At 39.1% G+C, this 13348-nt stretch overlaps 1 protein-coding gene across 1 annotated transcript in view; it reads right to left on the minus strand.

The window, feature by feature from the left end:
• The window catches only part of Anapc1 (anaphase promoting complex subunit 1), a 78369-nt gene that overhangs the window by 40115 nt on the left and 24906 nt on the right, over positions 1–13348 (minus strand). The window contains exons 17-25 of the mRNA XM_021192780.2: positions 12270–12344; positions 11209–11477; positions 9745–9836; positions 8665–8813; positions 4634–4712; positions 4244–4280; positions 4088–4158; positions 2042–2220; positions 59–273 (exon numbers count right to left, since the gene is read on the minus strand). Of these exons, the coding sequence (XP_021048439.1) occupies positions 59–273; positions 2042–2220; positions 4088–4158; positions 4244–4280; positions 4634–4712; positions 8665–8813; positions 9745–9836; positions 11209–11477; positions 12270–12344 (1166 nt within the window). The remainder of the gene's footprint in view (positions 1–58; positions 274–2041; positions 2221–4087; positions 4159–4243; positions 4281–4633; positions 4713–8664; positions 8814–9744; positions 9837–11208; positions 11478–12269; positions 12345–13348) is intronic.

Below are 13348 nucleotides of genomic sequence, written 5' to 3' on the forward strand. Positions count from 1 at the left end.
AAAGGAGAGCAAACCAGTCTGAAGTGTAACAGTTCGGACATGAGATGAACTATTTTACCTGTTTTCCTTTTCTTCAATGAACTCATGGTCACTGAGTTCTGGGTACTGCACCACATTGACACGGACAGGCTGTGCACTTTGAAGCAGCCTTCGCACATCCTGCACCCGTAAATCTTCACTCCATATTAATGACATAACCTCATGGTTCAAGTCATTCATGCCATCATCTTCCTCCTCTGCCTCAGTTCCTGAAGACACCTCTGATGAGAGCACCTGTGTGATGGATTTTAGAGTAGTGATTTAAAAGGTAGTCGTATGTCTAGTCTGAGAAGGGAAAACAGGCTAATGGAACAGAACTCTAAACCAGAGGTAAACATAACCAGTAAACTTTCTGAAGTCACACAATGCTGTCATACAAGCTGAGCTCTTCTGCACTGGGACAGCACCATGTTGCCCAGGTTGGCCACGCGCTCCTGGTCTCTTTATCACCCGAGTCTATGTAAGTGTCTAATTCCTACAAATGCTAGTTTTCTGATCCATCATTTAGTGTGGAGGCAACAGTATTAGTCTAGAAAAAAAAGGGGGGGGGATATATATCCAGATAAAAACTTATTTTGGTTCCCATGGAGTAACTAATCTAAAACAAACTGTAACATGCACCACACAGCACTTCCACCAAGAGACCACATACATGATGGTGCTTCCCTAAGATAGGATGTGTGCACAGTGACCCAGCTAAAAAAAAAACACTATCATGCTCATACATCAGAACTACCTAAGAACACACTTCTCAGAATGTATGCCATCGTGAGGCGATAGGTGACTCTAAATCCTAACCAACAAAACATAAACACAAATAGCAGAACCATGTTGAAATTTAGCAAGTTTAGATAAACTTGCCTAAACTGACATTTAAATAATTTATAGATTAATATTTATAGCCTTTATATGCTGTATGGTCCTCAGGAGCAAAAGAAATCTAAATGCTAAAGATTTTGTGTGTGTGTGTGTGTGTGTGTGTGTGTGTGTGTGTGTGTGTGTTATGACAGGGTCATAGTATGTAATTCAGACTATCCTTGAACTCATTGTAATTCTCCTGTCTCAGTCTTCCAAGTTCTGGTTATAAGCATGTACTACCACATCTGGATTTTCTTGACCAAGAAAAGACTATTTTGTATTTAAAATAGACAAACACCAAGTCAACTAGAGTTGCTATTTAGATACAAATTTGAGATCAGACTCTAGTGGAAACTGAATCTGGCCCAAGTTTCCAGCATGCAACTGTCGAGCTAGGAGACCTACGGTAACACACCCACGGTCATACGACACTGTAATGATGTGATGATTCAAAGGCTAAGGAGACAAACCTGACTCCTGTTTGCTCAGGGATGTCATAGATCTCTAAGAGTAATATAACAGCATGACTGCTCTACATAAGGACCCTGTCTCAAAAAAGAAAAAAAAAATGAATACTACTACTAATAATAATAAAAACAACAACAATAATAATTATAAAAAAAATTATCCTTGTTTCTGGGATTCTTAGAACTCATTCTAAAATAGACTTCACCCTAAAGGAGAAAGTACTCTTCCTCAGGCTTTTATTTTACTATTATTCTGGGGTTAGACATATTTATTTATACCTAATTAAAAGGCTGAATTCAAGAAATTGAACCCTTCAAAGAGTAATCAACAAGAAAACAGGTATTATCATAGCTGGCCACACTGAGGGTACACAGGCTCTAGGGTTTCCTATGTAGTAACTGCTTGCCTCTACAGGTACAAAAGAACAGGCATGGCAGGTGGCTTGCTGACTCTTGACCAATCCTGATTCTGAGCAAAGGAAGGGTCAGCCAGCATGGAGCAGTCACTAAGTTCACAACTCCCATGTTCAATGATGAACGCCATCTGACTTTATAACATAAAAGGCAAACTGATATGCACAGCTACCAAAACAGATAAAGGTGCAAAAGAAAATGAAAACTGCTTCCACTTTGATTTTATCTGGGGCTAAAACTGAATTTCCCATGTCGACACTCACAGATTTGCCTCTGGGTAAATTTCCTTCACAAGCCTGCTTGGAAAGGTCCTGACGTCCAATCAAGAGACAGACAGCTTCTGACCAATCTGAATCAGGCTGCTCCCGACAGTGGTAAATCGCATCTCTGATGGGAAGAGCAATCCCAAAGGGAAGAGTCTCCAGATCTCTTAAAGTGAATCCTTGACGTGAAAGAAAGAAAGATGCTTTTCAGTTAGAGATCTGCCACTTCTCCAATCATCCTCTGGTCAGTCAAAATACACTGAAGTCACCAGCACTAAGAGCTGGTCAAGTACAGGAAACAGCAGCAATCTCACCCGTAATCAACAGTGATGTGAACTTACTACCATTACTTTGGGAGTTGGTATGAAAGATAGCTCAACTCCTCTGGTTTGTCATAGCCACAAAAAACTGTGTACATGTGCACCAAAATATAGAAATAAAAATAGGAACTTTGTTTCATTACAGGGGTTAAAAGGCATTGGTCAGTGCAAGTCCTATTGTTGGTCTTCAATAAATGATTTAGCTACATGAGTCAGCTCAGCTGAATGTGGTACTTGTATATGTACACATAATCACTCAAACATACATTCCTAAGCAAAATATAAAGATGGTTAACTGAGCAAGACAAAGGTAACACATCTGCCGGTGAGTGACAGCAGTGAGCACTAGCTGCACTAATCACGGGCTGGTGTAAAGGTGAGTGACCAACAGACAAATTCACTTTAGCATTACTCTCTACATAAACATTTCACACATACTTTTGAATGTTAAATACATATAATATTTAAAATACTTGTAAAACTCAGGCCAATTCAAATTTCTTTTCTAGCAATGAAGTTCTAAACTTCACAATATTATCCACTATTTATGATATAAAAATTCATCAATTATTGAAGCAAAAATATTTCCTTATTTAAGAGTAACTTTTAGTAAATATTAAGTAATGTACAATGGACAGAATTCATCCAGTATTTTTCATTTATGCATCCTATATGTACACTGTTAAGACCGCTATTGTTATTTTTCTATGAGTCATAGAAAAAAGAACTGTAAAAACCTTCACTGAGAACAGACTCCGTGGGAGAATCAAGAAACACATGTGACCTCCTTGACGCATTGCTTTTTAAGGTACTATGTAGAGCAGTCTCAATTTTTAGTCATATACTCATTTCAGTAACCGTTTTTCCCCAGCAGGGAACACAATCTATGTAGCCCTAGTTGCCCTGGCACTCGTTATGTAGACCGGGCTAACATCAAGCTCAGAGACCCCCACCTGCCTCTGCCTCCTATGTCCTGTGATTAAAGGCATGTACCACCACTACTAGCAAGATGTCTTTGTTGGTTTTGCCCAATTATTTTTTCAAACAAAACACCTTTAAACCCAGGAGTGATGACATTTGGACCAAGAAATAAAGAATTAATTTTCCTGGGCTGGAGAGATGGCTCAGCAGTTAAGAGCACTGACTGCTCTTCCAGGGGTCCTGAGTTCAATTCCCAGCAACCACACGGTGGCTCACAACCACCTGTAATGGGATCTGATGCACTCTTCTGGTGTGTGTCTGAAGACAGCTATGGTGTACTCATATAAATAATAAATTTAAAAAAAGAATTAATTTCCCTCCCTTCTTGTTAGCTGAGTATTCATTCATCACAGTGCCTAAAATCTCAGGCCTTTTCTGTTTTGAGAGCACTCTAAAGGGCTTACACAACTGAGCTTAGATGACAAGAGTGCCCATTTCTGAACTGAAATCTCAGAATGGCTTCACATTTAGAGGTATAGTAACTAAAGTTTGCATTCTGAGACCAGTTTACAGATCTGCAGCCTCAAGTGATCTACAGGGAATAAAATAAAGATTTCCAATACCCTCAGATATAAAAGGCTGGTGTCTCAGCTACTCTTTAGAAGTTGTAAAGGCTCCACTTAATGAACAATATCTCAATCTTCTGCCTTTACAGAAAACCACGCTCTCTCCCTGCATGCCTCCCAATTCCAGCGAGAGTGGTCTGGAAGCAAGACTTGGTCCTCAGTAACAACACAGCTCTTACCTACACTGGCCATCCAGACAACTAATCTCTCGGCCAGAATAGAAACTGAAGCAGAATGCCGGAAAGTAAACCTATGGGGAACAAAAGGACGTTAAACACAAACACTCAACAACTCCTCCAACTTTAAGTATGAAAGTACAGTCTGAAACAAACTACCTGTTTTCTTCTTGCTCTGCTTGTGGCTTTTGGGGAGCTGAAAGGCAACAAATGGAAACTTTATTTTAATAGACATCCTGGTAAGAAAAGCAACACCCAGAAGATATTAGGAAGTAAGAATTCATTAACCAAAATTTTTAAAAATAAAAAAGCAAGCAGTACTGTGGCAAGTTGCAGAGGACAGCCGTTTCCTTTAGACTAACACAGTCCTATACAGCCACATTGTCCAAAGAAACCAGGTCTGTCAGATTCCAAGTAACCTGGTATCTGAAATTCAGTTGTGCTTATGGACTAAATAGTACTAAAAGAGGCAAGATGTTGTCTCTAAGGCTAGCACCAATAAACATTTTAATAGTCTGTTTGTGGGAGGCAAACATTGTAACAACTTACTTAAGGTTACTTTGGATAAATACTGGCAAGTTTCATCAGAAACACAACTCTCATCACCAAGGGTGTAGAGGGCAATACTCTGCAGAGAAAAGGAACTTGTTACTTGTTTTATTTTTTTACTTTTAATCTTCAGTTGTTCTGGCTATTTTTCTTTATGAAACAGGGTCTCATGTAGCCCAGAGTGGCCTAAAAATCCCCACGAATCTGAGGCTGGCCTTGAACTACTAAGCCTCCTGCCTGACTCCCTAGTGCTGGGATTACAGAACTATGCCCCACATCCAAACAATCCTATTCTTATTAAACCACTGAAGTAAAAGAAAGAAAAGCACAATGTGGGAAGACTCCTGTATTTCAGATGCACATCACTGTGAGTCTGGACCAACTTTATTCAACCAGATGACTATCAATCTCAATACAAAAAAAGGTGCATCATACCCCAAACATCATCCCAACCCACCCCACCCTCATGTTCTATCACAATCCTTCTACACAAACGTTAGAAATAACTTTACATGTCCCTTAGCTCATCTATCCTACATGATATAAATAGGATCACACAGGACGGAGTCTTCCCAGTTCTACACTTACAACATAGCCATGAGATTCATCCCCTTTATGCTACAATCAGTACTTTGTTCCTCTTTACTGAGTAGTATCCATTACAGAGATGTACCAATTTAGTACATCTACTCAAAAGTTGTTGAACATGGGCTGAAGAGATGGCTCAGTAATGAAGAGGACTGGTTCCTCTTCTAGAGGACCCAGGTTCAATTTCCAGCACCCAAATATTGCCTCTCAACCATCTGTAACTCCAGTTCTAGGGGAGTCAATGTTTTACCTCCATGGGTACTGCATATACTTGGTACATAGTATACTTGCAAGCAAAAGAACCACACAAAATAAAATTTCAATTTTTTTTCTTGACATACAGGTTGTTCCTAGTTTCCATCAGTTATAAGAAAACTGCTTCATGCCTTCACATTCCGGTCTTTATGTGACTATATATTTCATATCAGAGAGTAAATCTGCTTCGGCTTATAGTAAATACATGTTAAAATTTACAAAATTTTGGAGCATTTTTATATTCCCATAATTAAAGAGTCTGAGGTGTTCCATACTCTTATGTTCTTAATTATCCCTACAGGTACCTAGTCATACCCTAATAGTATCTAACAGTGGTAGCTATCCCAAAGGATCTCATTTAGTCTTTAATTTCTTTAGAAACAGATATATTCAAAACAATAGCAAGAAAAAATGCAAAACAGTTCAAATGACTTAACATCACCTACTAGAAGATTATTTCTGTACAGTGTGTGATGCATATATGCATGCATATTCCTACTGAGTGTTCATGTATGACTACAGTCATGTACATGGCACAGCATATACATGAAGGCCAGAAGACAAACTCAGATGTTGGTTCTTGTCTTCTACATTGCTTGTGGCAGGTCTCTTAGTGATGGTTCTTTTGGAAGAGAAGCCAAGTGATCTTAACTGCTGAGCCATCTCTCTCTGGTACCACCCAACGACCAACAGGGGCTCTTACTTATTGCTGTGTAAACCAGGGCCTGCAAGCTTGTGGGGAATCCTCCCATCTCTGCCTCCCACTTTTCCTGTATTAACTATGAGGCTATAATACCCTTATTTATAAGCATCTCCACCAATCACTTAAACCCCCAAAGGGCTATAGCAGTATTCCAAGAGGTATGTAAATTAGGTAAATTCACAGAGCCAGAACAGAGGATATCAGGGATCAAAGGGAAGAGGAAGAGGAAATTACTGTTTAACAGTGCATGGTCCAAGCCTGCCTGGGTTACAGAGTACTGTCAACTCAACACCTAGGAGGCAAGCCTTTGGGCATATTTCTAATTATCCAGACTTAGATTAGCCTCTGAGAATGTCTGAGGGATTATACTGATTATCCTATCTGATGCAAATCTCAATAAGACCATTCCTTAAGCAGAGGAACCCAGACCATGTAAAATGAGAGCACAAACTAAGCACATATGCATTAATTCATTGGTCTCTGCTCTTGACTGTAGATGTGATGTGACCAGCTGCTTCAGTTTCCTGACACCCTGTCTTCTGCCCAGAGATGGACCTGGAATTGTGAGCCAAATAACCCTTTCTCCCCTAAGCTACTTTTCTCAGGGTGTTTTATCATAGAAACAGGAAATGAAAGTAATTTGGGTGATGAAAAAATTATAGAGAAAGATGGTGGTGATGACTACATATGTGAATTAAAAAACACACAGAACCACCCTTGCATACCCCTACCTGGAGCCATGGAGGACTGAGAAGGCCCTGTTCAACAGGAAGCGGAACAGAACAGCGAAGGGAAAGATGAACGGATATTTACAGTTTTTTAACTTTCAAAAGAGGGGATAAAAGTAGTTAAGAGTCCCTTGTCTGCCTGAGAAGACCCCATTTCAGGAAAGCTCCCTAACAAGCCTATATACATACTGTACCAACATCAAGAAACAGAAGCATATGTAGTGAGGAACTCAACTTTAGCAATGCCCTGTAGTTCTATATCCAAGTCTGAGGATTGCATTAACTATTCAAGATGGACAACATTCCAAAAATAAATATATATCTTAGAAAACTATTTCACCAGGACTTAATAACCATACGTAAAGTAATTATAAAATAGGCAAAGGTTAAGACAACTTCTAAGAAGAATACCAATAGTATCACAAACTGGGCTGGACAGGTGGCTCAGCGGTTAAGAGAACTGACTGCTCTTCCAGAGGTCCTGAGTTCAAATCCCAGCAACCACATGGTGGCTCACAACCATCTGTAATGAGATCTGATGCCCTCTTCTGGGGTGTGTCTGAAGACCGCTACAGTATACTCATATAAATAAAGAGAGAGAGAGAGAGAGAGAGAGAGAGAGAGAGAGAGAGAGAGAGAGAGAGAAAACCACAAACTAACCTTAAGGCTTACTATGAAGCTATCGCAATGAAGACGATGTAGAGAGCACATACATCAATAAACAGGAAAAATGTTTCCCCAAAGTTCAGACTGGAAAAAATGTGCTTAATAGACTTCTGACAGAAGCACAACTACAAAAGGGACATCCAGAGAGTAACAAAACTCAACCTAAGTCAAGGGTGGTAGTATTTCTCCAGGATCACATCAGTCTGGATGCTGAGGCAAGAGCACCAGTTCAAGACTACCCTGGTCTACATGGTAAGATGCAATGTAAAAAAACAAGAAAGAGAAATGCTTTCTTGGCAGAACAATGACACCAAGTACAAAGCAGGTCAGAAGCAGCAAATCACATTCTAACAGAACTCCTCATCAGAAACCTCAAAACATCACCACAATCACTAGGAAATGCAATTTAAGAGCACAGTGAGGTATAAGTGACCACAGATCAGCCAAGCTAAAGTATCAAGTATCAATAATGGACAAGAATTCAAGGAAACAGTATCTTAACACTGCAGAAGGCACTGGGAAGCAATCAGCCACTCTGGAAAATAGTTGGCAATTTCTATACCATATAATCTATAACTTTATAACTTATATAATTTATATACACTTAGTATATATACATTAGTCCCAATCCTCAGTCCTCAGCCTAAGGAAATAAAAACTTACGTTGACGTGAAGGCCTGTGTGTGACTACTTAGAATATCAGCACTTATAACCATCAACAACTGAAAGCAAACCAGCTATCAGATAAGCAAACTATGGGGCAGCCACATGTATGTAGTGGTCTGTGAGCAACATGTATGTAGCGGTCTGTGAGCAACAGAAGCTGGTATCTGGTGGCACATGCAACAGCTTAAAGAGGGATTCGAGAGAGGTGCTCCTCCTCTCCAAAATCATTATTACAAATGTTCAATATTCTAACTAAAATGGCAATTATATAAAACTATCTGCTGAAATGTACAGAACTGTATGGGGGGAAAGAAACAATGTGACTTTTACTATAACTTGTGTGTGTATACATATGAATAGTGTATGTACTGTATGTATGAAAATTTAAAGAAATAAGATAATCAGTCAATACTCCAAATACATACCAAGACCACTAGCCTGCTCCTCTCGCAAATCCCAGGAAGGTAAGGATAGGGCGGCATCCCTTCACCCTTCAGGCATGAACTCACCCACTGATAAATACTTGGCGGCTCAGAAGTAAAAAATGGGGGATGATGCATAAATCCCATCTGACCTTTAAAATTACACAAAATGTTATAAAGACATACAATGCATCTAAGACAAAAAAGATGGTCATAATACTATAAAAATTACATTTTCAATATTATCCAAGATGAATCACATTCCTGTCACAGTAAATACATTACATTATTTATAAATTTAAATTATTTCTATTTTATTCCATTGTAAATAAAATATAGCAATATCATTTACAAAGCATATAAAGAACTAGCCAAGAGTTGGCCTAATGGCTCAGTAAAGGGACCTTCCACCAAGCCTGACAACCTGCATTCAACCCCTATGTCTACATGGTAGGAGGAGACAACTGATTCCAGAAAGTTGTTCTCTGCACTCCACACATATGTAACAGCACACACATACACATATGCACCATACACATGTAAAAAATTCATAAAAGTCATTTTTAAATTGTTTTTTAAAGAACCTAGCTTTCACCTAGCCTACTTCTATAAAGATGAAAAAAAACAAAGAGACACAAAAGTTTCAGCTCAGCTCTGCTCTCCGAGCCGAGTCCCTTCAGTTCAAGTCTAGGCTGGAAGAGCAGTACTGTAAGTTGCTTACACTGGTGCTGTCCAGCATGGTAACCCCTAGCGCAATGTGACTACTAAGCAAGTATCTTAATGTGGCTTCTGCAATTAGGACCTAAACTTGTACTGCTAATTAAAGCCAAGTAAATATATGACATTGGCTACTGACTGGACACCACAGGTGAAGAAGGTTCATGTCTCTGTCATTAGAGGCTATCTAAGCTTTGGAATAGGTAAACTAAAGAAGTTATGGCTTCCTTCTACACAGAGGTCAAATGTTTCCATTTCAAAACTGCTTTGCTAAAATAAGATGTAAGATGTCTATCTCCTGCTCTTCCGTAAGAGACATACCAAAATGCCTATCTGCTGAAGACCTGAAGTGGTGTCAACACTCACCTTGGTCAATGGTGCACACTTGTCCAGTAGTTTTGACAAGAGTTGGGTAATCTCTGTAGTAATGGTCCAAGTAAGGCTCCAATTTTAAGTCCCTAGGACATTAAGAACACACACAAACAAAAGTCTTGTAACAGCCTCCTTCGGTTGACTTTTTGATTTAAAAAGCATTATGTCTGAGAAAGTTTCGAATTCAGAGTACCTTCATATGTACACACCCACCCTTCTGGCTAGACAAACTTTATGAAGGTCAAACTCAACAGAGAACACTACCTTGCCCCTTCCTGTTGTTTACTGGCTGTTAGGATCTTATGTGAGTAATCTCCACAGACCACAATATGTTCTTCCAGAAAACAGAGATATACCACCTAGCTCACTCTGAGGCTTCTTGACTGTTGTGTCGTTTTGCTGGGTTTTGGGGGGGTTTTTTTGTTGTTTTTTTTTTTTTTTTTTTTTTCAATTAAAATGGTCTCCCTCAGGTACAGTATTCCCAGCAGTTTTCCAAGCACAGGGATAACAGGCATGTGCCACTATTGTTGGCTATAGGTGTGTATATAAATAATATATATTTGGGAAATGCAGGGCATGGTGGCACACATATGAAAATCCTAAAATTTGAAAGGCAAAGGCAGAAAGAATCAAAGATTTGGGGCCAGTCACAGTTACAGGGACAGGTACTATATAGTTTAGAAAGCCATGATCAGGGTTTAGAAAAATTAAATTACAAAATGGAATTTATGATGGCAATGATCTGTCATTATGGAAATGGACTATCAAATAAACATGCCATGTTTCAGAAAAGTATTTCAGGATCCTCAGTACCACAGAAGTCAGAAAATGTGCTAACATCTTAATTAAGAGGTTGAAATGCCAACTTTAACTTAGTTGTCACCAAGGATCACAAATATCCAAACAATACTAAGTACAGGAGTACAGTGCCAAGCAGGGTGTTATAGTGTGAGAGCCGCTTTCCCCCAAACAAGGCTGTATAGTGTGAAAGCTGCCTTCCCCTGCAGGGAACCACAGCAGACCACCTGCAGCACCGGGGCCACTTCTGCCATACACTGGCATCTGCTCTACCACTGTCCAGCTCACTCTGGGGCTCCCCAACGCCACAGCAGGACAAGCATCTGGTACTTCACCCAGAATCACAATTTTCCATGGGAAAGCAACACGTAAATGTAGACACTATTATGGAACACAGAGGCAAGAGTGCAGCCAGGCAGCTTGTCAGAACAGAAAGCCCACAGTCAGACACCCCTGCTTCTTGTGACTTTCCCTGAATCCTGAGATAAAAACTAAAAATCCCAGAATGCTAAAGGTGCACACATATCCGTATCAACAGTTTTATGTTTGCAGGCAATGCTGTGGTTGTCGAAAAAGGGACGACTGGAGTTTTTCTACCGAGGTTCCTATGTCATATCATAGAAGTCCTCTAAGGACCTCTTGCAGTGTTCTAACATCTACCTTGCCAACTGAACAAGGAGGTCGATAAGAGAACAAATTCCTTCTCCCATTAGAGTATTCAACTTGAGCTCTTCATAAACCAGGTGAAGAACAAAGAAAATTGCAGGGATGTGAGCAAAGAGAAGAGCAGAAGAATCCAGATTGAGGCTCTGCGAAAAATCTTCATCTTTTGCATTTGAAACTTCCAGAGCAGTCAAACATAGAGATTTGTTCAAAAGATGAGACTCAACATTGTGATGGTACTCTGAGTTCAGTAAGTATTCCCAGTCCTAAGAAGAAGAAAAAAATGACAGCAATTATCACATAAAAGCTATTGGAAGTGGTAATAAAGATAACAGCAGGAGGCCAGAGAGGATGAAGAATGCATACTACTTTTTGCAAAGGGCCTGAGTGTGGTTCCCAGAATCCACATCAGGTGATTTCTACCACTTGAAATTCCAACAGGGGTTACATCTCTGGACATCATAGGCATCTTCACTCAAAAAGAAAAAAAGAACTAGAAACAGCCTAACATAACCATCAACAGAAAGAATGCAAAACAAACTACAATAGAGACTCACTCCTTGGTAATAAAAGGAGCACACAACTGGCTGATTATATATTAGGCTGAATGAAAGAAACCTTATGTATACTGGAATTTCATTTATAACAAATTCTACAACAGTACAACTAAGACGTGGTCAAAGAATTCAAGTCAGGGCTTGCTTGAGGAAAAGGAAAAAAGGACTGATTACAAATAAAGAGATAGTACGAAATGAATACGCCAAAAAAATGATAGATAAAAGGGCAAATGCTGTCAAATACTTGATCGATTATCAATAAAATGTCCAGAAGCCTACACTTAACTCTGCAAAATATATACATTTATAGTAATTTTATATGATTAAAAACAAAAATAAATAAATAACAGAAAACATAACAGATTCTATCCTTCAAAATAACCTACTTAGAAGTCAAATAAAAATAGCAAAAGATAAAGGAACAATAACAAATTGAAAGAAATATACATCTGGACAAGTCGCCACAGATCAATAATATTAGCAAGGAATAACAATGCTTACCTCGTCAGATCCAGTATCAGAAGGCCTTGCTTTTTTGGGTGCAATGACTGGGGAAAGTGATCCTTCAAAGTCAAACTGAAACATAACCCCAAAACAGAAGACAAAATTGTGACTTTATTGCTGTTAACTAATCAGTTTAAGGACCTGGATTCTATTCTGCTAACTACAGAACCTGAAGGAAGTCACTGACACTCTCTTTTTCACCAGGAAGTGTGATATAAATCTCTCCTAAGTGCTCATGGAGCTGAATCAAGTATGTGAAGCAGTCAGTGTAGTGCCTGGACTCATAGGTACAATAATCGTCATTTCTTTTTTCTCTCAGACTTGCTCTTCCTACTTCCTGATGATACAAATTATATCTACACAAAAGAATACCAAAAATCACATAAGGAGCCATTAGCACTCTCTACAATGTCACAGAAATGAAAACATAAACAAACAAACAAGTCTGGACAAAGCAAATAGAAAATGAGCACCAAGAAACAAGATGGCTACTGAGGACTATTTCATCTCGAGCTTTGTTCTCAAAAAACTATCCTCAGGAACTGTCACTCTACAGAAACTCATGCGGTCAGTGTGTCACTTAATCAAGTTACCTGGAAACTGTAATTTCCAACAAAAGTCTAAAAATTCAAAACTAACTCATAAATATTTATTTTAAAATTCTTTCCATAACCATAACAGCTGCTGGTTGCCGGATATATGCCTGCACTATGAATCCCAAGATTGTGTTATTTACTGAGGAAAAAAACTTCTTTCTAGTTGTGGAGTAGTTACAGACGCACCCATAGAACACAGCATTAATCTCAAACAATGAAACTAAAATTAGTTTGTAGAAGGAAGCACCTCGTGTTTGAAAGTGATGTCTAGGACTGAAGAGATGGGGCTCAGTGGTTAAGAGCACTGACTGCTCTTCCAGAGGTCCTGAGTTCAATTCCCAGCAACCACATGGTGGCTCACAACCACCTGTAATGGGATCTGATGTGCTCTTCTTCTCTGAAGACAGAGACAGTGTACTCACATACATGAAGCAAATAAATAAATCTTTTTAAAAAAAAAAGAGGGCTGGTGAGATGGCT

The sequence above is a fragment of the Mus pahari genome, chromosome 3 (genome assembly GCF_900095145.1).
Source record: "Mus pahari chromosome 3, PAHARI_EIJ_v1.1, whole genome shotgun sequence".
NCBI classification, from domain to species: domain Eukaryota; kingdom Metazoa; phylum Chordata; class Mammalia; order Rodentia; family Muridae; genus Mus; species Mus pahari.